Source organism: Protopterus annectens, chromosome 9.part0 (genome assembly GCF_019279795.1).
Source record: "Protopterus annectens isolate FY-2018-M chromosome 9.part0, PAN1.0, whole genome shotgun sequence".
Taxonomy (NCBI): domain Eukaryota; kingdom Metazoa; phylum Chordata; order Ceratodontiformes; family Protopteridae; genus Protopterus; species Protopterus annectens.
In genome coordinates this window covers 286,970,920-286,996,910 of record NC_056743.1, presented here as the reverse complement: position 1 = coordinate 286,996,910, position 25,991 = coordinate 286,970,920, and the positions used below count along the sequence as shown (strand labels likewise).

Below are 25,991 nucleotides of genomic sequence, written 5' to 3'. Positions count from 1 at the left end.
CACTTTCAGTTTACTGCTTTATCTTTTGGGCTTCCCACAGCCCCAAAAGGTTTCAAAAAGTGTCTAGCACCAGAGATAGCATTCTGCCAAACTCAGATGATTCAGATTCCTGGATTTAGAGCAGCTGGGGATTGAGCTGCTGTAAGGATCCCAAGTGTCACTGCAGACCAATTTGCATGTGTGTGGAGAAATACTTTCACAACCTTTGTTTTGTATAAATAATCATAGCAAAGGTCACCATAAAAAAGCAAATCATTGCTGTTACATTTTTGTGCAAAAATAAAGTATTTGCATGTTTTCTTTTTTGGGGAGAATTCTATGAAAGCTAATGAAAGTTACCATCTTTCAAACAGTGACTGAACTTGACTGATATGAAAACTTGCATTTTGTAAAGAGAAACAATTAACTGCTAGGTTTTGAACCTGCAGGTAAATAGTTCTGACACATATTCTACTCTTGTATGAATCTGTGACTTTTTCTCACTGAACTACCTACGATTAGTGCACTACCCTGATTTTGTTCATCTTACATATCAGTATATTAAGCCTCTAGATCTGATGATGTCAATTTTCATTCCGTCCTTGACTGATGGGTTTGGATCTGAGGTGTCGGATCTAACTCGGCCACTTGTAAAAGTTCATGGCAATCCAAAACTGAAGATGTTATGTTGTCCTATCTCACCTTCATTCTTACAATGATGGATTGGCTCCGGCTCTGCCGAATACTTAGCTGAAAATCTCAAACCTGGCTTGTGGCAAGAAGGTATTCCACAATGCAGTGGTATAATTCCCCAGATCTCATTTGCCGCTTTACGAGGTTGGATGCGATCATCATGGACATGCATGGCTAAGTTGTGTCAAATTTTTCTATTACCTTTTCTAAAATTGTTATATGTGCTTATATATAGCTTTTATCTTATTATATTTAACTCGTTGAGCCTCCTTGCTGTTCTCTGTTAGGTAGTGATAGACTTCTCCCCTTTAGCATGGCGTTTGCTGTCGCTTTGTAGGCTCTTTTGATATCCCTTGTACTGGTTGTTTGTCTGATAGTTTCTTTATAGCTCGTTTAAGTTAGAGAGCTATTTGCCCCTTTAAGTTATAGGGCTTGTAGTGTTTATTGTCTTGTCTAAGAAAATAGAACTGTTTGAGTTAGAGGTTCTATTTTTCTTCCCCTGGTTGTCATTCCTTGTGTTTGTCCTGTAGTAACCTTTTGGTGTAGCTTTAGCTTCATTAGTCTTAGCTACATTTTTTCTTCTTGTTGTTGCTGTCGCCTTTGGGGGTCTTACCTTAAATATGTCCAAAGACCCAAAAGAGAGAGAACATAAGCCTTCGGGCTTTAAAAAATCTCAGAAGTGCTCACAAACAATGTCCATCACAGATGGAAATGTTATATGTGTTTATTGCCTTGGTGCCATTCATCTTCAAGAAGACTCCACCTTTTGTCATTCTTTTAGTGCTAGAGTTCTTCAGGAAAGGAGAAGCAAGTTGATTCTGAAAGGGCCCTTAAAGCCTTCTTTTGAGGAAGCCATCCATAGTTGTTGTTCTTCGTCTCCTTCCTCTAAAACGGATAAGTCTCAGAAAAGACATTCACCCGCAACATTGGCTCAGTCGGAGCCGCCAGTCAAACTTCCTAAAATTTCAAAGGCCACTACTTCCTCGGCTCCATAGTCCTCAGAGCCATTGGAGGTAATTTTGGTGGACAGGCCTAGTACTTCGGCTCCAAAGCCTTCGGAGCAAGATACCTCCACTCAGAGCCAGTCCATGGATATTTTGCTGGTTTCTTTGACGTTGAGATCTCCAATCCTTCATAGGTCTCCCTCTCCATCCCTATCTTCCACCTTTTAGCTTATCAGATGATGATGTGGAAAGGGTTGTGTGCAGACTCCTGAAGTCGCCGGCGCTGACTAAATTATTCTTGGCTCCCACCCATTTGGTCTCGGAGCCTACTGTACCCACTGTTGTTCCTCCTCCAAGCCAAGCTGGTCCTTCGGAGCCAGGGTGCTTGCTACCACTTACTGTGGACCATCTGTTCCGGGACACCCTTCAGTGTTCACGGAGCAGACATCTGCTCCGACTCACTTGGTGCCATCTGGATAGTCTAGGAGCCGGGGATTCTTGGCCCTGATCTTCTAAGATGCCAAGTCTAACCCTCGGAGCATCGGCCTGGGTTAGCTCGGCTCCCACATCTGCCTTGAGTCTGATCTTGTTGGTTCTGGTGCCTTTATCTGTCTCCTTGGAGCTGAGGGAGTCTTCAGAGCTGGTGGGATCTGCCTTTGAGCTGATGAGGAGTGTGTTGTCTACCCATTCAGCACCACAGAAGGATACCAGTACTCGTCCCTCTAAGGCACCGGCTACTGTCTCAGCACCACCCATTCCACAAGACAGCAGAGATCCAGAGCTTCAGGATCCCCCAATGGGTGAACCCCTCTCTTCCAAGGCCTCCTCAGAATATCCTTCTAAGGAGCCACCTCGGAAGAGAACCTGCAAGAGGAATCATGTTGACTACCCAGATGAGTCCATCACTTCAAACATTGACCTTGATGAGTCAGAAGGGTCCCCACGGAAGTCCTCTGATGATATCTCATTTGCAGATATTCTAGAGATCCTCAAGCAAAGAGGCGGCTGTCAGGCCACCACCCCTTCTGATGAGGAGTCAATATACCTAAAGGCTTATGGATCTCAACCTTCAGCCTCCTGGGTATCTCCGCCTTTCGATGAGCTAATAGTCCTGGTTTGTCGAAAGGCCTGGGAGTCACCTGATGCTATGGAACCGGTCCTTCGGAGGCCAAACAAATTTTGTCAGCTCCTTTGGGCAAGGATTTTCTAACCAAGGAGGTACCCATAGAAGCTATGGTGGTGGCAGCAGCCTCCAAGAAGGAACTCGCAGAGACTTCCTCATCTGTTCATCCTGTGAATAAAGACTCTTGAATGATGGATAGATACAGGAAGAGTCTTTTCATCAGTGACTTTTTCACTGTGATCGCTGAACTACTTATCCCACTTTACAATGCTACAGAGAGACCTCCTGAAAGAGCTAGGAGATACTCTACAAGGTTCATTAGCTGTGGGGGTGAATGAGAGGGTCTCCTCCCAGCTGTCCACCTTGACTTCCATTGTCACCTCCTCCATGAGGCTCATATCCTACGCAGCAGATGGAGCTAGCAGGGCAGCGGGTTCTGGAGTTTCCCTTAGGAGACACTCCTGGATGCACTTGTGCAATTTTGCAGAGCCCTTTAAATCTACCTTTACTAATGCCCCTTTTGATGGCTCCTCAATTTTTGGACCCAAAGTAAAAGACACTAACCCAGTGCGAGCAAGAAGGAAAAACTTGCTGCCATTGGAGTATGTTTTTCTGTACCTTCAAGACCTTATCCTAAAGGCCAGAAGAGCGGAAAGATGTGGTTCAAAAGATCCCAGAGATTTTTCCAGGACATACAGGGTGATAACTTCCCTAGGGGCAGAGGGGGAGGTAATAATGGTAGATGCCACCCCAGAGGCAGAGGGGGCCCGCAAAACCAGGGTGACAGTGATTCCTTTCACAGATGCCATTATCAGAGCTCCTGAAAGGAGGTCCGACTGCTCTACTCTGGGGGCAGTCATGGGATATTTATCAGTGTACCCAGTAGCCTGGCAAAATATCACAAACAACAAATGGGTACTAAATATAATATCCAGTGGATACTCCATCCTGTTTTCCAACCCTGTTCCATAGACCAAAACAGTCCCAGATGTTTCACCCATTCTAAGGGAACAAGCAACTATAGAGATTCAAAAGTTGCTCCACAAAAGAGTCATCCAAGAAGTCCCTGCAGACCAAATAGGATTCGGAACTTACCCAAGATTCTTTTTGGTGCCAAAAAGAACAGGGGACTGGAGGCCCATATTAGACCTAAGCAAATTAAATGAATCTGTCAAGAAGTCAAAGTTCCGAATGGTGACACTGCAGTCTGTACTTCCCTTTTTATGGAAAGACGATTGGATGTGCTCGATAGACCTTCAAGATGCTTACTACCATATAAAAATGGACAGGACATCAAGAAGGTACTTGCGCTTCTGGCTGGGAGCCAACCATTACCAGTTCAGAGCTCTGCCCTTTGGTCTCACTACAGCCCCCAGAGTGTTCACCAAATGTATGGCAGTAGTCACGGCTCACCTGAGAGGTCTAGGATTCTGTATGTTTCCCTATTTAGACGACTGGCTCCTATCTGACACCACCAAGCATCTACTCTTACAAGTCAGGGACCTAACTTTGGGCATTACAGTAAACTTTCAAAAAATCTGCCTTGTTGTCCTGTCAACATACTACATTCATAGGTGCAGATCTAGACACTTCATCCATGGAAGCACGTCTTCCATTAGAAAGAGTTATAGCACTCAGACAGCAGATACTTCACCTCCTTCCCAAGACCAAAGTGAAAGCAAAGATAATTCTAAGATTACTAGGAACAATGGCCTTCACAATTACACTGGTCCCTCTTGCCAGAATGCACATGAGGATCCTTCAGTGTCTATTGTTCTCCCAATGGTCACTTCAAGAGCTTCCAATGTCTCACCTGATCAGAATAACAGAAACTTGCAAGAATGACGTAAGATGGTGGATACACTCTACTCGTGACAATAGGCAGACCCTTTGTTCCACATCAACCAATAGCTACAGTGACCACGGACGCTTTCTATATAGGGTGGGGGGGCATTATCTGGGAAGAACAGTCCAAGGTACATGGCAAGAACATGAGGTTCACTTGCATATAAATGTTCTAGAGATGAGAGCAGTGCTTCTTGCATTGCAAGCACTTCAAGACTCTCTCCCTCTAGGGACAATTGCTATATAGTCAGACAGTATGTCTGTCGTTTGGTACCTAAACAAGCAGGAGGAACCAGATCTTACCCCCTTTGTCGAGAAGCCCTAAGAGTGTGGCAATGGGCAGTTTCTTCCCAGCTCTTTCTAATTGCAATGCACATTCCGGAGAAGTCCAACATGATAGCGGACAAGCTGAGCAGAGCAATCCTAATGCCTCATGAGTGGTCTCTCAATCACAATGTAGCGGAAATTATTTTCTGAACGTGGGGACAGCCTTGCTGCTCTCTCTTTGCTACTCCCATGAATGCCAAGTGCAGCAACTACTTTACCCTAATCGCCCCTCCGGCGGAGACACCGAGGGGCGCACTTGTTCACGATTGGCCCTCGGGACTTCTATATGCCTTTCCTCCATTTCCTCTCATACCCAGAGTAATTCAGAAAGCACAATGCTCGGGAAGCAGAATAATTCTCATTGCTCCTTATTGGCCTCACCAAGTTTGGTTTCCCTTCCTTTGGCCTCATCTTCAGGAAAAGCCTTGGATTCTGGACCCAGAGCCAGATCTGCTGACTCGTATGTCAGGGGAGTTTCATCCTTCTCTCCACACCCTAAAATTGACAGCTTGGCTGCTCCACTTCCCAATTTAGTCAGGCTTCACAACTTCACTCCTACAGTTAAACATATCTTAATGTCCTCACATAAAGCTTCCACTAGAAGGCTGTATTCTAGTAAATGGAAAGGGTTTTCCTTATGGGCTCAAGACAGGAACATTGATCCTTTTTCTGCATCTATTCATTCTATTTTGGAATTTCTGGCAGAACTGTTTCAATAAGGCTCAGCTGCAGCAACCATCAGGGTTCAACTTGCTGCAATTTCAAATTTTCACATTGGTGATTCTGCTTCCAACTTAATGTCACATAGGTTGTGTAGAGTCTTCTTAAAAGGTGCCTCCTTATTAAGACCTCCCTTTAAGGAACCCCTTTCTCCTTGGGATCTAAATTTTGTTCTGTCTCATCTCACATTACTACCTTTTGAGCCCTCTTCATCTTCAGACCTCAAGTTCCTTTCCTGGAAGACCTTGTTTCTAGTGGCTATTACTTCTGATAGAAGAGTGCCAGAGTTGCAAGCTCTTTCTATTAAACCGCCATATTTGATTTTTCATAAGGATAGGGAATCTTTACATACAAACCCATCCTTTCTACCTAAAGTCTCTTCTCCAAACTACATAAACCAATGTATAGAACTTCCAGTGTTCTTTCCTAATCATAGCAACAAGGCAGAGTACAAATTACATCAATTGGACATGCATAGACAACTCAGATTCTACTTGCATAGGACCAAAGACTTCAGAAAATCTGACCAATTATTTGTATCCTTCTCTGATGCAAAAAAAGGAAGTTCAGTCTCAAAAACTACTCTTTCCAATTGGCTTTCTAATTGTATTAAATTAATCTATAACTCAAATCACAAAGATTTACCTTTCAAAGTGAAGATTCATTCCAGTAGAGCAATAATTATTTCATCTGCTTTTCAAGCCAGAATTCCCATATATAATATTTGTGCAGCAGCTACTTGGACTACTCCACATACTTTTATCGCTCATTACAAAGTGGATTTGGCCTAAAGGGACAGAGCATCCTTTGGTACCATGGTGCTTAAAGGTGTACTCCCGTGAGCCACCCAGGGTAAAGGTGCTAGGGACACTGTTCCATCATTGTAAGAATGAAGGTGAGATAGGACAACATAACATAAAGAAGTTATGTAGTCACCATAATGTTCCATGTTTGTTGTCCATCTCGCCGTTCATTCTTATGAACACTCCCTCATGGACCTGGTAGATTTTTTTACTACTTCAGGAGTTCTTTGTCTCCGCTTGTTTCTCCTTCCAGTATGTATAGTATGGACTTGGATATATGTATATATTTGTAGATATGTATATAGTGTACGTAGCTGCAAACAAGTTCTGGGGAATTACACCACTGCACGAGCCAGGTTTGAGATTTTCAGCTAAGTATTTGGCTGAGTCGAGGACCAGCTCCGAACCCATCACTGTAAGAATGAACGGCGAGATGGACAACAAACAAGGAACGTTATGGTGAGTACATAATTTCTTTTTTCTTCCTTACCCACAATGCACCCTCCCCATTACCTCAGATCTCATTTGCTGCCATTAGGTGAATGACATGGTTATTTCACTCCCGAGCTACTTGGATACAGAAGTGTAATGATTGTTGTTTTTCTACTTTAAATTTTCTTAAGCTATCTTAAATTTCTCTACCTTTGTACTAGCATACTCTAGATGCTGTTGTTATAACTCTTCTCTTCCTTTTTCTCTCTCCCTTACCTTTGTTTAACATAGCCTTACCGCCTTTGTAGGTAGTCCCCTTTCCCCTTACTTGTTTAAAAAACACACACATATCTATCTGTCTATATGTGTGTGTGTGTGTATATATATATATATATATATGTGTGTGTGTGTGTGTGTGTATGTATATGTATATATATATATATATATATATATATATATATATATATATATATAAAACATTAAGTGTTTCTTCCTTTTGTTTGTTGTTGTTCTTGTTAATCCTTTCTGTAGTGTTATTTACAGTCTTTCCTGTACAGCTTTATTGTTATTGTGGATGCTCTTCGTGTTTCACTGTTGCAGTCATTACATTTGGGTAATCTGCTAACAGGTTGCCCGCATTCAGCCTGATTAACAAAGTCTTGGGTTCTGCATCAGTTGCTGTCCCTTCTTCCATGACGTCAGGTCATCAGGGGTATAAAACATGCATCCGACGCCATTACATCAGTCTTTCTTGCCGTGTGGTGGCAAAGCAGAAGCAGTTCGCAAGTGCCGGTCGGCCGACTCCTGAAATTTACGTTTTCGAGTTTCAAAACAGGTTGATTGAGCGCTTTCATTTCCACTCTGGAAACTTCATCAGAATAAAGAATACTAGTGTGCGGACATATTGTACTGTATCTTTAAAACAAACCAGAGTTATTATTGAATCAAGGATGTAATTGAAATGAATTGAAGTAATTAGTATAAATATGTCCACACACTAGGACTGGGACCGCCTGTTTGGCAATAAGGCTGAAGAAGTTCTAAAAAAGATGGAAGGTAAAGCTAAATCTATGCAAATTGTTAAAGATTTCTTACAGGTGCAACCTCCACGATTTCGTAGGCACTGGCCTACTAAGAATTGGTCTTTTCCAGCCTCTTCCAGATCCTCTCAAGCCAAACCCAGACACACCAAAAGCACCAGGTTTCAGTCCCAGGGACTCTCAGATCTAAGCAGTGGGGGGCCTCCACTTCCAAAACTGGAAATAACAAGACACCCCCCCATGGTAAACAGTCTCAATGACTTCCTTTTAAACTTTCCAAACACTTACCTTTTAGCCGCCCCTTTTGGGGGAAAGATTGCTCTTCCTGCAAAGAACTGGGAACTTATAACCCAGGATAAATGGGTTTTAAATATAGTGTCCCAGGGATACAGATTTCATTTCCACACGTTGCCAACACCAAACGGGTGGCCAGACCTGCCCCCAAGTCAATGGGCAGAGGCTCAAAAACAAGTACTTTCCCTCTTAAACATGGGGGCTATTCAGCCAGTACCAGAAGAGGAAAAGGGACAAGGTTTCTCTTCCATGCTTTTTCTGATATCTAGAAAAGGCAAATCATGGCGTCCAATTCTGGACCTATCTACTCTAAACACCTTTCTGGACATTCCAAAATTCAAGATGCTGACTCTTCACCAGTTACTTCCTGTGCTAGGCAAAGATGCCTGGTTGGCAACTCTAGATTTAAAAAAAGCATACCTGCACATCCCAATCAGGGAATCTTGTAGAAGATACCTACGCTTCAAAGCAGGCTACTTGCATTATCAGTTCTCTGCACTGCCCTTTGGCTTGTCTACTGCACCTAGGGTATTCACAAAGTGCCTGGCTCCAGTTATTGTATTTTGCAGGCAAAGAAATATCCAAATATATCCATACCTGGACGATTGTCTAATTCAGGCAGAAAACCAGGGCATACTTCTAAATCATCTGACATTTTTAAAAACTTGTCTGGGGTACACCATAAATGAAAAGAAATCTCAACTGGTACCCTCTCAACGGATTACATTCCTGGGTGCAAGCTTGAATACAACTGCACAGATGGCTTTCCTCACTCCAGAGAAGCAAATTCAATTGGTAACTTACTTCAAACAAGTGGCCACAAAAACCCTGCTATCTGCAAGACAAACACTGCAAGTCTTGGGGTTCATGGCCTCCTGCATTTTTCTAATTCCATATGCAAGACTGCATATGAGGAAACTACAGTGGTACTTAAAAAGTCTATGGAGTCAACATTGTCACAGCCTGGAAACAATGATTCCTATCATACCTTGCCTACACCTGGAATTCCTATGATGGGCAGAGGCCTGCCACCCATACAAGAGACTGCCATTCACACTACCCTCTGCCACCCAAACCCTAACTACAGATGTGTCAGACTATGCATGCGGGGCTCACCTGGCAGGAAGGTGCATTCAGGACAAATGGAACCCAAATCAAATGCACCTACATATCAATCAAAAAGAAATGTTAGCTGTACAGAATGCTCTGACAGCCTTCAAGGACTACATTCTTCCAGGACAACTAATGGTAAAGACGAACACCACGGTTATGTAATACATAAACAAGCAGGGGGGTACACATTCATACCCCCTCTGCAGACTAGCCATGGCATTGTGGAACACAACCTTGAACTACCAAGTGCACCTACAAGCTCAGTTCCTGCCAAGAGACATGAATACACTGGCAGATGGACTAAGCAGAAATGTCATGGACCCACATGAGTGGAAACTGGAACCACGGATTTTCAACATGTTGACAAGCAAATGGGGGAGCCCAGACATAGATCTATTTGCCTCCCCCCAGAACTACCAATTGGACAAGTTTTGCACAAGGACTCCCCACAAAAATGCCTGGAAAGTGGATGGTCTGTCCTTCAGCTGAAAAAGCATCCAATCAGTTTACACCTTTCCCCCTCTGCCTCTGCTCTCCAAAGTTCTGCTAAAAGTCAAACAGGACAAACCATGAATGATTTTGATTGCTCCAGACTGGCCAATCCAATGCTGGTACCCACTGCAGTGCAGTCTGTCACAAATATCTCCATGGCACCTGCCTCGGACCTCTTCCCAGCTGTCTCAGCAGGAGAACCAAATTCTGCACCCTCAGCTTCCGACATTGAATCTTGCAGCCTGGCTAATCACTTAAATTCACACTTATCATCCCTCAGCAAACCTGTGATGGATGTCATCTTGGAGGCGAGAAGACCTAGTACTAGAAAATCTTATGCTGACAAATGGAAAAGATTCTGTGCCTGGAACCAGTCTTTAGGGATGAGCACAGCAGCACTCAATTTACCTCAGATTTTGCAATATTTAACTGAGATGCTTCACAAGGGCCTGTCTTTTTCTTCTATTAAAATCAACACTTCAGCTGTTTCAGCTCACTATAACACAGAACCACCCCTCTTCTCTCATTCCATGCTCAAGGAGTATCTCAGGGGGGCTAAGAACTTTAGACCACCCAGGAGAGCTCCTACCCCTGCCTGGGATCTTAACTTTGTTTTGGAAAAACTCACTCTACCTCCTTCCGAGCCTACTGCTACTGCAGACTTAAAATTTCTTTTTTGGAAAACAGCTTTCCTTTTAGCAATCACTTCAGCTAGAAGGATATCTGAATTACAGGCCCTTATGGCAGTGGAGCCTTTCATCATCTTTCATGTGGACAGGGCATCTCTGAGGACCAATCCATCCTTCATGCCCAAGGTGGTTTCCAGTGTGGCTCTTAATCAGTCCATTCATTTGCCAACCTTCTTTCCCAAGCCACAGAAAAAAGGGAAATGGATTCTGCGTTCCTTGGATGTGCACAGACAACTTAGATTCTACTTGGACAGGACTAAATCTCAAAGAAAATCTGAATAATTGCTGGTAGCATTTGGTACAGGGGCAGAGGGGAAGGCTTTTTCAAAACAAACCATTTCTAAATGGATAAGCCATTGCTTAATTTCTGCTATAAGCACCATGGAAAACCTATTCCCCAGGGGATCAGATCTCACTCCACCAGGGCTGCATCTACATCTGCAGCTTTTCTCAGAGGTGTTCCTACCAGGGATATTCTAGAAGCTGCTACCTGGAGTTCTGTACATACTTTCACCAAACATTATCATTTACCAATTTTCTCTAATTCCAGAGCTGGCTTTGCCACTGCTGTCTTGCAGGGTCTTATAGCTGACCCTAATGCTGTATAATCTCCTCCTCCCAACCATAGCTTTGGGAATTTACCCAAATGTAATGACTACAACAGTGAAACACAAAGACCATAGTACAGTTGTGTACACTTAATATAAATGTAGATGTTCGAGTGTATTCACTGTTGCAGTCCTGGTTACCCTCCCTCCAGCCCCCTACTTTTCTCTGGCTATACCTCTACCTTCTTTTACTATGCTTAAAAGCCTTTTTGGTGTATTTGCTTTTGGTTGGAGGTATATTTTTGTGTTTTTAATTTTATTTACTCCCCTTTGGGGGGCACCTGACATCTGGGGCAAGAAAAACTGATGCAGTGGTGTTGGATGCATGTTTTATACCCCTGGCGACCTAACGTCATGGAAGAAGGGACAGCAACTGACACAGGACCCAAGACTTTGTTAATCAGGCTGACTGCGGGCAACCTGCCAGCAGATTACCCAAATGTAATGACTGCAACAGTGAATACACTCGAACATCTACATTTATGGTAAGTGTACACAACTATACTTTATCATGGCTGAAAAAGAGAAAAAAGTGTGGGAAATGCGGGCAAAAGATTCCCCTTTTTTGACATGCACACTCTTTGTTTCCACTCCCTTGGCCCCCTTCAGCTGCAAGAGAATAGTGCGATCTGCCACACGTTTAATCCACAAGCATTGGGAGAGCACACAAATAAATTGATTTTGAATGGCCATTTCCCGCCCTCTTTTGGTGATGCCATTTCTGGAGAAACTTCCAAAAAGTTGCTAAATCGTCTGTGAGCTCTTCTTCATTGTCATTGTAGGCCTCTGAGAATGCTTCAAAAAGGCCTTCTTCAGAACCAACAGTTTCTACAGATCCATCCAAGAAGAAGAAAATTAAGTTGTTGGATCTAACCCCCTCAGATCAGACAAAAGTAAAAAGTACTCCTTCAGATTGGATGGCCTCTTCAACTCCAAGGTCTCTGTAAACACAGGATTCATCGGCTCCGTAGACTGCCGATCCTTGTACAACATTGGACACACCGCCTAGGACAAGGTACTCCCCATCTGTGCACCCTGTCCCATCAATGGTGCCTTCTCCTTTTCTTTACAAACTGGACTCTCCCTCCAGGCATTCCTCTCACTCTTCTAGGAGCCTCACGGTAGAAGTTGTGTAGACGGTAGTGAGATAGATGGTTTCAACGCAAAGCTTCCCAGTTGTTGTTTTGGCTTCTACCCCTTCAGGTCAGGAAACCCTTATATCTAAGACTTCACCTTTAACTCTCCCTCCTCTGACCCACTCACTGGGTTTGGAGATCTTGGATCCAGGTTGTCCAGGCTTGTCTTTATGGGTCTGAAGATCACTGTATCCTGGGATCAGAAGTTTGCTCTGAACTCCTGTGTGCTGTCAGATCCGGAGAGCTCTCAGAGCTGTTTCTACCCTGTTGGATCTGAGAAGTTTCATTTGACTCCGAGGGCTTCAGAGCCATCTCTGAGTCTCAGAGCTTCTGCAAGGGTTAGTTCGGCTCTGACTTCTGCTTCAGACCTGCTTTCCTCGGATCAGGGTGGGACCAGGGATTAGAAATCCCTACTTTCAGACATGAGATCCAATCCTCTCAGAAAGGTCAGGCTTTAGGACATTGGACAGATTCCTGTCAGCTTCTATGACACAGATGGGTCCTGTCCCCTCAGGTTCCCTGTCTTCCCCTGCTCTGCATCAGGAGTCTCAGCTAACCTTCCCACAATGCAGCCAGTACCAAAACCTCAGGACACTCAGTTGGATATTTCTACCTCTTCTGATGCCTCCCCTGATTATCCCACTGAAGAGGTCCCTCAGAAGAGGACATGTAAGAGGAAGCATCTAGATTCCGCTGAATCTGTCACCGAAGACACAGATTTTGAGGAGAGCGAAGAATCCCCATGGTCACCTCCTGTGGACATCTCATTTGGAGACATCCTTGAAATCCTAAAATAGAGAGGTAGCTGGAAGCCCAGCAATCCTTTGTCAGAGGAATCTGTGTTGCTGGATGTATTTGGTACTGGCCCATCTACATCTTGGGTGATTCTCCCTGCCGAAGAGCTCCTCTGTTTGGTTTCTCAGGGGGGGGGGGTGGAAGGAGCCTGACTCCATTGAGCCCATACCAAGGAAGCCTGATAAAAAATTGACTCCTGTGGAAGACAAATAGTTCTGTGGAAGACAAATAGTTCTGGTCCAAGGGCCCCCGTTGATGCCATGGTCATAGTGGCTGCCACCAGGAAGAAACTACCCAGCGAAGGTTCCTCTCTTCATCCCCCGATACAGAGTCGCAGGCCATGGAAAAGTTTGAAAAGCATGTGTACACTTCTGAGACCTTTGCCTTGAGGTCCCTGAACTACCTGGCACATTTTTCCATATTACAAAGGAATCTGATAAAGTAGCTCTTGGATACCCTTGCAGGAACCGTGTCTGAGGAGTTGAAGGACTCAGTCACCTCACAGCTGGTGGCCCTTTAATAGATATCAAACTCGTCCATGAGGCTTATTTCTAATGTGGCAGAAGGGATCTCAAGGGCAGTGGGGTCAGGTGTAGCCATCAGGAGACACACTTGGATGCACTTGTGTGACTTTGCAGACCCTTTTAAGTCTACATTCGTCAATGCTGCTTTTGACAGCATGTCTCTTTTTGGCCCCAAAGTAAAAGATACATTGTCCAAGTACGAGAAGCATGGAAAGGCCCTTTCTGTCTTGGGCATTTTGGCAAGCATTATTTTCACCCCCTTTCCCAAAGATCTTTCTCGAGAAGTCATCAGGGAGGTGGAAAAATGTGGTTCATGAAATCACAATGATCTTTCCAAGACACAAGTGGAGGGTCTTCCGCAGAGGCAGAGGGGGAAACTCAAACAGTAGACATCACCCTAGCTGCAGAGGATGCAAACAACATCAAAGGTTCAGAAAGCCTTTCTTTGACAAACCCTTCCAGCATTGCTGAATGGAGGCCTGATTGTCCTCCTCTGGAGGCAATGAGTGGTTGTTTGTCCCTGCACCAGAGAGTCTGGCTAGAGATAACAAAAGATACTTGGGTGCAGAGGATCATATCATTACCATTCCAACCAGCCATCAACTCATTATGGCAAAAGAACAGGTCATCCACACTTGCACAAGGTTAGGAATAACTATAAATTTCGAGAAGTCAAATCTAGAGCCAACTCAAATACTAGAATTCATAGGAGCTCTACTAGACACAAGGTCAACAGTAGCCTCCCTTCCCCTTTCCAGGATTCAAACCTTAAGGTCACAAGTCAACAAGATACTTCGCAGTACCAGAGTCTTGACTCGCCGAGTATTACAAGCTCTAGGATCAGTGGTAGCAGCAGTAACCCTTGTTCCGCTAGTCAGGTTTTACATGACAATTCTCCAGTGAATGCTGGCATCTCAGTGGTCAATTTTTCAACTATCCCTGTCAGCCCCAATATGAATTACAGACTCATGGAAGAAGTCAGCCCCAATATGAATTACAAACTCATGCAAGAAAAGTCTGATTCGGTGGATCGAATCAGATCAGTTGCTACAGTGTCATCCATTTGGCCCCTCACGGCTAAAGCCATAGTAACTACAGATGCTTCCCAGATAAGGTTGGAAGGAAGTTACCCGGGAAAGACAGTCCAATGCATGTGGTCCCCTAACTAGGTTAATTTGCATATCAGCTTACTGGAGTTGCTATTAGTGCTTTTAGCATTGCAAGCTTTTCAGGATGCTCTCCCATCAGGAATGATTGCAATTCAAACAGACAATATGTCAGTGGTTTGGTACATCAACAAACAAGGAGGAACCAGCTCGTACTCCCTGTGTCAAGAAGCACTAAGGGTGTGGCAATGGGCAATATCTTCCAACTGTTTTCTCTTAGCAACACATATTCTAGGGAAGTCCAACATGCTAGCAGACAAGATGAGCAGGTGTGTACTGTTATCTCATGAATGGTCCCTCAGTCAGAAAATGGAGGAACAAATTTTCCACAAATGGGGCCAGCCATTCTGCAACCTTTTTACATTACCCCTAAACAAGTGCAGCAGCTATTTTGCCCTGATCCCTTCTTGGGGGAGTCACCGAGGGATGCTGTTCTCCACAATTGGCCCCAGATTACTTTATGCATATCCTCCAATTCCCCTAATCCTAAAATTCCTTCAGAGAGCTGCCAGGTTGAAGACCAAAGTTATTGTTATTGCCCCCCCCCCCCCGGCCTTGACAGGTTTGATTTCCCTTCATATTGCCTCACTTGGTTCACCAACCTTGGATTCTGGACCCAGCTCTGGACCTCCTGTGTCATCAGATGGTTATGACAAATCCGGACCTTCCGAGCCTCAAGCCCTCAGCTTGGTTTCTCCAATTCCAGTAATAGCCAGACAATCAATGCTTCCCTTAAACCATCGAGTAGGAAACTTTACTCTAGTCAGTGGAAAAGATTTGCACATTGGGCTATTCAGAAGCATATAGATCCCTTCTCGGCCCCAATTACTCATGTGCTGGAGTTCTTGACACAGTTTTTCAACCAAGGGGCCAGTTCTTCAACAGTGAGAGTCCAATTTGCAGCAATTTCTAATTTCCACAACACATCTGATAGCCACTCACTAGCCTGTCATAAACTGTGTAAAGCCTTTTTCCACGGCACATTTCTTCTTAAACACCCTTTTAAAGATGCCACGCCACCGTGTGATCTCAATCTGGTACTGCAATCCTTGATTCTACCACTCTTTGTCTGCCCATGATTGTGACCTAAATTTTTTGTCTTGGAAGCCCTTACTTATGTTTGCTATCACCTGTGTCAGATGAATTTTGGAAATTCAGGCATTGTCGGTGAAATCTGCATATATCATTTTCCATAAGGACAGAATATTTTTATGAATGAATGCATCCTTTCTGCCAAGGTAGTATCAAAAGTCAACATCAATCAGTGTATCAGTCTTCCAGTATTCTTTCCAAACTATTCCAACAAAGGAGTATATTTGCTACACTTGCTAGATGTGCACAGACAATTATGTTTCTATCTTCATAGGAAAAAAGATATCAGAAAAACTGATCAGTCATTTGTATTATTTGCTGGATTGAAGTTGGGCGCACCTGTATCTAAAGTCATTTTAGTTAAATGGCTTACTGACTGTATCTCCTTTATTTATAGTAAGACAGAAATAACTTTGCCTTACAAAGTACAGACTCCAGAGCGGTAGCTACCTTTGCAGTTTTCCGCTCAAGAACTTGAAATTTGTTCAACAGCAACTTGGGCTTCCCCTCACACTTTTATCTCTTGTTGTAAGCTAGATTTGATGTCCAGAGGTAGAGCATCTTTTGGCTCAGTGGTGCTCAGAAATCTCCTTCTTTGAATCCACCCAGAGTTCTAAGTAGCTGGGGACTCTTTCCCATCAGTCAAGGATGAAATGAAAATTGACAACATCAGATAAAAAAGTTATGTATTTACCATAACATTCCATCTGTGTTGTCGATTTTCATTCCTCCTCGACTCCTCTCCCAACAACCCCCAACCTTTTTTTAGGTTGATTCTAGAAGAGCAAGAGGTGATACCTATTGGCTTGCAACCTTATGTCCTTACCAGCCCCAGAGGTGCCATTGTCCTTTCCTCTCTAAGACTTTATGTATTTCTCCTCATCCAAATTATACACATATAGGTATAAGTTATGAGTATGTCTTTCTTTAGTGCTTGCTAACAAGAACTGAGGTAATGGGGAGGGTGCGTTGTGGGTAAGGGAAAAGTTTGAGAGTTTTGGATTGCCACAAGCTTTGACATGGCGCCGAGTCAGATCCGACACCTCGGATCCGAACCCATATGTCAAGGAGGAATGAAATCGACAATACAGATGGAACATTTTGGTAAGTAAATAACTTTTTTTTGTTGTTGTTGCAGGTCTTATTTTCTGTTTGATAAGAAGTCACAAATGGAAGGTCTAATAACTGGCATTTCGCTTTGGATTGTGACTAATGAATCAGCAATACAAACTTATACAGCAAGGAATGTGGTTTGCAACCATACCATTGCTGTAGGTAAAAGTCTGCATATTGTAAAAGGGATATTGAAGTAAATAACAAGTGCTTCACATAGAATCATCAAAACATTTACAGTTTAACTTGTACATTAGCTCTTGCATATCCAGTGTATGGGTCTAGCAATGTTTCAAAATGAATTAATTAAGTTCAGGCATGCTTACTACTACAACAAGCACTCACACAAACACGCATAAAGATGAGTAACCTACCTGTGGATGACGACTGAGCTCTTGTGTGTGATTTCCCAAAAGTTTCAGATGTGGGAAGGGTGTTGTACACCACATCTGGGGGTGCATGGGGGCTTGCTCCTGCAAAAACACTTAAATGTTTTCTTTGCCATTTTTTGAAGGCAGCTTGCAGTTTAGGGATTCTTATGCTTGGCAAGTTAAATTATTCCACTGATAATGGAAGATACACACACACACACACACACACACACACACACACACACACACACACACACACACACACACACACACACACTTGCAGCCTGCTGAACAATAACACAGAATTATGTAGTTTGTCACAACTTGCTATCTTGATCCCGGTTAACAAAAAAAAGTGGTTTTCACATTTTTTTCTTTTGTGGTCATGGGTGGACTGAATCAGCTTTGGTACCTATTTAGTTGCATCCTGGGATATGCAATATGTATATTAAGCAGTCCAAGAAGAATGTTTCAATAGTGTCTTGACTATACTGGCAAATTTCTGTGTTTAGTTAAGACAGCAGATTAAAATAGTTCTATACATGCTGTTCGAAAAGAGAATAGATGGAACAACTCCATTAAACCTCTATAAATACATTATTTGGATTTTGCATTACTAGTCCCTTTGGTTAGAGTCTTTTTATTATGATCTTATTTCAGTGAACGTGAGGTATCTCTGTAGATATCATTGCTATATTCCAGTAGAATCTATATTAGATTGACAGTTTTTAGCCATAGTGCATGGGGTTGTTCTTCAATGCTTCATTTTTTTTTCAGAAAAAGGACAGCACATTAGTTCTTTTTGTAAATGGAAAAGAAAGTCACTGAGCAAGGGTAGCTTTATCTTATAGGAACAGCAACATTTTTTGACAGATTGTATGCTTTGTTATTAAATGGATATCCAGTTTAAGAACTCCATATCAAGTATATGGTTTCCCTAATTTTAGTTAATACTATATTTTTGTTACAGTGCCTGACAACTAAGTCTAATTCACAGAAGTAGATCTTGCCTTATGCTGTAACCTTTCTCATGTTTCTTGGAAATATCCATACATTTTCTGTTTCTCTTATTATAATTTATTTCCTCTTTTCTCAGAAGGTGGAAAGAAAGGAGAGAAACATCAGCTAGGAGAGGAGGAGGAGATGGATGGAGCAAGCAGAATACAGACAAAACAGCAGGTTTGCAGCTAATCTTGCCTTGATAGTATATCTCAGGGTCATGTACTACAGTCTGTTTTCCAATTCCTCCTGACAAAGTATGTATTGATAGTTTGTTGTTTTGGCACAAAAGTTAATGGTTATTATTTTGTTTCTTTTTTTTTAACTTATAGCATGACACATAGTTGGGGAGATATGCAGGGCTGCACAAAAGGGTATACAATAAAGGGAGTAGTGATTGTTTCCACAGTAGTGTTAATAATAACTCATAAAATGAGAGTAGGAACATAAATACAGATGAAGGAATAAAGAGAAAAATAAAGTGTAGATGTCTTTATTGTCCATTGTATTTATGTAGTATGCTAGTGTACTTTCCATTTAATGATTTTTGTAGTGGTGCAGGCTTTGTCATCTGTAATGCTTTATGTATGTATGTGAATCTCTTACGTGTTGCAGATATTGTATGTACCCCATCATGTCTGCAAAACAAGTGAAAGAGGAGCACTTGATAATATGATATGCTTTTTTACAGATTATATTCCAAAAAGAGTTGAAATTGTTTGTGGTTTTGAGCTCAAAGCAGTATATGAATCTATGTGTCTGTCCCAACTGTACAGCCATCCTAAATCCATGCATCTCCCATGATGTCTTGATAAACAGGATTGCAGATATTTTGTACATATATTAGTTTGTTTGGATGCTTCTAGTTGGGTCTTCTATGTATCTGCTTTCATTTTTAAGTTTTATCTGGTTCCTGTTCCTGAGTTAAACGTAACAGACTTTTTATTAAGCTAAATGCTTCTGTGTATTCCTACATTCTTCATTTATATCACAGCAATGAGGCCAAACAAGGGCGACACACAGTTTTTTTCTAGAGCAATGTACATATTTTCCCATGGTTTAAAGGGATGTTTCTACAGATGTTTCTCTTTCTGTTTATTTCTTGGTGACTGATTGAGTTCCACTAGGCAAGGCCTGGTTTAAGAGGAGGACCAAGGTGGGATTCATGCTGGCTAGGGGTGATTTTTTTGATTAGTTTGTACATTTTAAGAAAATGTTAATTATGATTAAATAATAGCCTGGGATCTTGAGTGGCTATTTAATATATTCTATGTAAATGGAATGTCTTTAAGTGTCTCTAGAGAGAGACAGAAAGAGAGAGATAGACAGACAGAAGCATACTAATTATTTCTATTGGAAACTGCATTCTTAAGGGAAGAAAAAATGTTGTACACTGATTTTTTATGAACTGTGCCCTTTCTTTTTCAGTAATCTGATTTCAGAATTTTCCTAAGATGAGTTTAAGGCAGGCTATATACTTAGAAGGCTACTGTCCTTAAAAATGCAGATTTTTTACTACAATGCTGTTAAGAGTAACAAATAATTGGGTATGTTGTGTGATGTTCAAATGTTGCATGTAGGTGTGCTTTTTAGCAGATCCTACCTTTTGTGTAATTGTATGTATTTCTTGCAAGTTTGGGTTGCACCACAAAGGATACAAACATGCATATTTTTATGCAGAAATCTTGTTATTCACTTTATTAGCAATAGAGATGAATAACAGTACAGAAAGATGAATGATGACACTTTTTATCTGTTTCTTTGAGAACATAGTATAAACCGAAGTCCGCAAACTAAACAATATGGGTAAGGATGATAATGAGTTTTAAGGACATGCCTATATTGAGAACGTGTTAATGTTCACTGAGAGGAATGTTTTAAACTACAGTAAACTCTCAGTTAACTGGCACCAATGGAGATTGGTAGATGTCAGATAACTGTAGTTTCTGGTTGCTTGAGACTTGCTATTAAAAATAGGCCCAAGTAATACTGTACCCTATACTATTTGTGTGTTTTGACTTGTTCTTAGGTTGGGGAATTTATTCCTCCTGTCTTCCTTTTTAAAACTTTAGAAAGGTAAGGTATGTTTCTGCAGGGGGGGGGAACAGAAAGCGCAACACATGAAAACTGTACTGTAATTTCTTTGATTTTTATTTTTTTTTTGGTTGCTTGAGAGTTCTGGTTACTTCAATTCAGGATAACTGAGAGTTTACTGTAGTAAGGACATTTTGCTTATGGTAGTACTTTCCTTTGAGCGTTTTTCCACTTGGTAGAAAAAAAAGAAAGAAAAGAAAAAACAGAACAATTTACTGGATTCTGAAAAGTATGCAGATGTATCACACACTTGCATTCAGAGTAAATGCTGAGGAAAAGCAAACATTAAACACTGTATTTTTATTTGCATGCCCAGTTTTGTTAAACTGTCTTGCTAGGAAGGAGGACAAGACAAGCCCTAGCATTTGTAATTGTAAATCTCGATACATTAATTCAGGGAAATGGCTTTGAGCTTTTTTTAATGATGTTTAAGCAGTGAACATAAGGGGTAGTTTTAATTAATATGATTGCTTTACAGTTTTCGTACTTTTTCAAAACAATGCCTCACTTCATAGAGAAGCTCTCAGATTTAGAACAGCAAATACTCTTGCTTCTGCCATGCAAGATGATAATGTGATCACTCAGAAACTACTTCAACAATCACAATGTTGGGGAAGGGATAAGCAGTGGTCTTAAGCAATTACTCTGTTCTAACATGTTTAAACAAGTAATATCAGAAGCACTGGCACTGGAGAAAACAAAGGGCAGCCAAATATTGTTCATCTCTTGGCCATGTCCAGATACAGATATTTTAGTCATAGCATGAATGCAGATGATCCAGTTTCTGTTTCTGTCAACCATGCTGGCTTTTTTAATCTTTCACATGAGAAAGGAGTTTAGCCATCATGTGGAGAGAGAGGAGATTTCCTCAAACAGGTAACAGTACGCTTTTAGGTTCTGATAATATGAGGCCTGCATGCACTTACCCTTACAGTGCAGTAAATGTCTGCAAGATGGATGACTTTATATTATAAACAGGGGTCTTGAGGGTTCATAGGCAGTAAAGGTTTATAAGTAATGTTACACACATATAGATATACAAACCTGCAAAAGCATTGCAGGGATGATGCTGGTCCATATATTTGGATTTGTGGTGACATTTGTACTGTTTGATGTCCAGGATTAAGAAAGATTACAAGTCACTGTAGAAATAGTTCTCTTGGAGAAGTACTGTATTTTAATTTTTAAGTTTTTGGTGAATGGTAAAAGACAAGCATACTTTATTTCATTAGCAGTGTTCAGGGTCTGGTCTGTGACTGATATCCTGTTGATTCATGCTAAGTCTTGCACATTTCACGATGTCATTGCAGGAACAGGTCTGGGAAAGGAGTTTTTCAAATAAAATTTAGGGTATTATGAATATAAATGGGTAAAACAAGACAGTTTTAGTTTTGCAGTAAGCAATTAACAAAAATATTTACATATACTACTATATGTTGTACTCTGTATTTGCACCTCTTTACACAGTTTGTACCTCTTCTGGGAAGCACATAAACAGAAACAATGATGTCTAAAGGAAGGAGATGGAGTGTGATAGACTTTGATTCTTTCTAATGTCCTTTGTTCTACGATATAGAGATTTTTCTTTTCATGGAATACTCTTGAAACATTATTGCACTGGCTTCTGCTTACTAACATCTTTCGCCACTTGGCTTCTTTTTTTCCAAAACAGTCATATATGACCCTTTGGCTGAAGATGTTTTTCTCGTGCTACTTTTGCTGTCTTGTTAGGTTGACTTTGCCCCATTTACAGGCAGTATTACCACATTCCGGCATCATTTCCAGCTACCACTTCAAAACTTTTGAGTGGTTTCATTGGTCATTTATTTTAATTTCTGATTGATAAATACAACTATTTTTATTTCTTCTTGTATTTTGGTGGAAGTAGTTTTGTTAATGATGTTTGTTGATCAGTTGCAGTTAAAGAGATTTCCTTATCGACCACAGACAGTTTAAGTATGTGAGAGCTAAACAGCATCTTAAATGTAATGTTGTATTCAGTCCATATCTTTTCTTAGGAGTTATTTAATAATGAGACCACTTTTATTCATTTAGTGTTGCTGCTAAATTGAATTGGCTGAAAGCCTAAAGAATCTCTTTTTTAGAATAAATTACAGAAAGGACACTAAATGGAAGATCTTAATAGTAAGAGTAAACAAAACAACATAAGGAAATGTATAATGCAATTTTTTAAGGAAAAAGTAAAAGTTAAAAAAGTGTTCCACTTCTGTCTGTAATGAGGACATAACCTCACAGTTTCCTGTCATAGGAATAATAAAGCATTCCAGTATTTTAAAAAGCTGAAAACAATGAAAGTATACTTTCTTTGATTTCAGGGTAGACAAAGTTAGTCACTGAAAAAAGTCTGTTCAAGAGTCACTGTTAAAAAAAAACAGCAGAGTAATCTAATATTCACAACTGAGATTAAGTACCTGAATGCAGTAAAGAAGAAGAAACACTGAAAAACTATCATTTATTGGGTTTGTGTTTTAACGTCTGCAATAATAAAATGCTTGCAGCACCGCTTTTTCCTTCTCTGTTTAGACGTTAAACTGTGTATGAGTTAGTTTAAGAAGTGCTCCATGCTCAGACATTGGAGTCAGGCTGTCACTGATTTGTGGAATTTCAAATCACCTGCAAAGTGACAGCATAGATTACAGACACTGGAGTCAACTGTCACTGATTTGTATAATTTCATGTCATCTGCAAAGCAGTACAAGCATAGGTTATAGAATGTTTGCATACAACCATGTAGGTAATAAGACTCAGAACATCTGTTGCCCCAGTTCCCCTGTTAACTTTCCAGATGAGTACCAGTTGATACTTCTTAGTAGATTAGAAAGTTATCATCTTCCCCTTTGTCTTGAACATATGGAGAAGACTACAGAGGATAGCGTTGTTGTCTTATAACAAGAGCAAGAGGTTTCTTGGTTCAATAGTTGGCTGGGGTGCTTTCCTTTCTTACCACATTCCAAAGACATGCAGTAGGTAGATCGGACACGATAAATGAGCCATAGATGTGTGTGTGTGTGTGTGTGTGTGTGTGTGTGTGTGTGTGTGTGTGTGTGTGTGTGTGTGTGTGTGTGGTGTGGATGAACTGCGGCTGCAGGGCCTAGCCACCCAGTGGTATAAACCTTGGCTGTGGTTGATTGTCACTGTTGAAGTGACAACCTACCCCATGTGTAAAAATGGGAAAAAGGGGTTGTGGATGGTTGGACTTTTATATGAAACTGAGTAAATTCTCCTTGGGTAAAGAGTTGGACATTGTCTTACATAATAAATAATCCCTACCATGGTCTCACTTGGTTCTTCCATCGAAAAATGTTACTTTTGTGGAAATTGTTCATATAATATGGGAGTTTTATTCTTGATGGCAAAAGAATATGTTCTCCCCCAAAATAGGTACTGTTCATTTGTTGAGAGGTGAAAAGGATTAGTCTTGGAGATTTATCTCTTAGGGAATATTTAGAGAATTATATGAAAACTAAAAGCAAGGTTCCTTAAATTTGACGTTGTACATTAAAAAAGCATAATCCTCCTGCCAATCAGATCACACTTGGGTTTTCTTTTGTATTACCCAGTTATAAGTTACTCTGCTTCATTATGAGAAAAATTGGGTTTGCAACTGTTTCAGCATAACTGTTAAGCATGTCAGCTAAATCCCATAGTAGTATATAAAAGTTGTGTTTAAGAATGTGTAGATGATGCTGTTATCTGAGGGTCTACATTCAGACATTGAATTTGACTTGTATTGAACGGCTATTACTTGAACATTGAACATCTAATGTAGCATTTACCGAACAGGCATATCTTAGAAAATAAAATCATTGAATGGCCATAGTTGGCCAACATAACGGAAACAAAACATACTACTTAATTAAAGTTAGCTATAAGAAAACCTGCCCTTTCCCCAATTAACTGTGATCCTGGAGTTGGTATATATATAATAGAGGTTCCTTTCCCAGAAAAGATCATTCCCCCTCTAAAGAGTGACTGTGCTAAGACTCGGGACATCCTGTTCCTTCCTGCTGTCCCTCCTCGCTTTCCTCTTCTCCTTGGCTTTCACTCAACCCAGCAGCCTGGCTACAACTGGTCTTAGAAAAGTGGGTGCTGGGAATAATTCAGTGAAGATACTCTTGGCAATGGACAGAAAATCCTCCTCCCTTCAAGAGAAATTCCCGCCATTCCACCTGACCAGACACATCAGTCCTTTAAGGTATTCCTTCACAAGCTGCAAGCAAGGGTTGTAGAACCAGTTCCTGCACAACAAAAAAGAAAAGGATATTACACCAGAATCTTTTTGGTACCCGTAAAGGAGCAGTTGTGGAGACCCAGAGTAAGATATGTCGTATCAAAATACCTTTCTGAAAGAACACAAATTTTAAATGTTAACCCAGCAGATGGTCTTACCCCTTCTTCCAGACCACTGTTTCATGGTTACTTTATATCTAAAGGATACTTATCATTCCAGTTGCTCCCAACTATAAGTTGAACTTACAAAAGTCCTGTTTCACACCCTCACAAAGAATTGTCGTCCTAGGGTGTATGATGGACATAGAAAAAAGTATGGTCTTTCTACCAGAAGACAAATTCCTGTCTTTTCAGAATATTTTTAGGGATTTCTCTCTTCAAGAGGCTATCTCCAAAAGAGGGTTTTCAGAATTCTAGGCTTCCTGACATCAGTGATCCTCATGACACCACTAGCCAGAATCCAAATGAGAATGAATCATTGGCACTTAAATGCTGAACGTAACACATGCATCCCTTGGGGTTCAAGGTACCAGTACTGGATTTTGGGAAGGGAGAGTTACAGTGGTGGAGAGATCGGGTATCTCTCAAGGCAGACCTTCTCTTCTCCCTCCAGATCCCAGGTCTGTCAGTCCAGACAGAGTTGTCAGATTTTTTATGGGGATCCGTGTCCAGGTGAGTTCAAGTGCAAGGTGAATTAGGGTCCTTCAGACTCTCTAATAAAAGTAAAATGGCACTAAGATTGTTAATTTATGATGTCTTGCAGTAAAGAAATTAATCACTGTTGCCACTTATTATTCATATTGTCATATTTTCATAACTGAGAGACCTACATGCTATTGAGGGGTTTGGTGTGAAATGCCTTGGTGTGAGACAGAAAAATTGTCATTGTACATTTACATAACACAATACTGGAGATACTGCAGCTTGTTTGTTTCTGATTATGAAAGTAAGCAGTATTTCCATGTGTACTTAAGCTGCAAAAACCGAGTGACTTACAAACTGTTACAGTGAGTCAGGTGAAACCTTAGATGTTTTTGAAAAAAACTGCCAATGATATTTGTACTGCAAGTTGCACATCATTATAGGTAATCAGTGTTATGTGTATTGCTGATTATGCAGTCAGGCATATGTTTTCATATTTCAGACAATCAAAGGTCACCCACAGGTGGGGACTCCAGTAATCCCAATCCAGCTTGGACGTTTATAGGGAGTATGCATCAGGACAAACCAAAATTCTAATGCAGGATTGTTGAGAGTCCAAGTATTTAGAGAAACCCCTTCATCTAAATAACATTATATGTTATGTTGTCCTATCTCACCTTCATTCTTACTGGTTGGGGTTGGAGGC

The 25,991-nt window shown here is 41.2% G+C and overlaps 1 protein-coding gene across 2 annotated transcripts in view; it reads left to right on the top strand.

Moving 5' to 3' along the window:
• USH1C (USH1 protein network component harmonin) overlaps positions 1–25,991 on the top strand; it is a 3,114,702-nt gene that overhangs the window by 1,788,115 nt on the left and 1,300,596 nt on the right. Inside the window, exon 16 of one of the 2 annotated variants that reach the window (XM_044082874.1) lies at positions 18,414–18,478. In XM_044082874.1, coding sequence (XP_043938809.1) covers positions 18,414–18,478 — 65 coding nt within the window. Of the gene's footprint in view, positions 1–18,395; positions 18,479–25,991 lie in introns of both variants that reach the window. The other variant, XM_044082873.1, reaches the window with a different exon arrangement.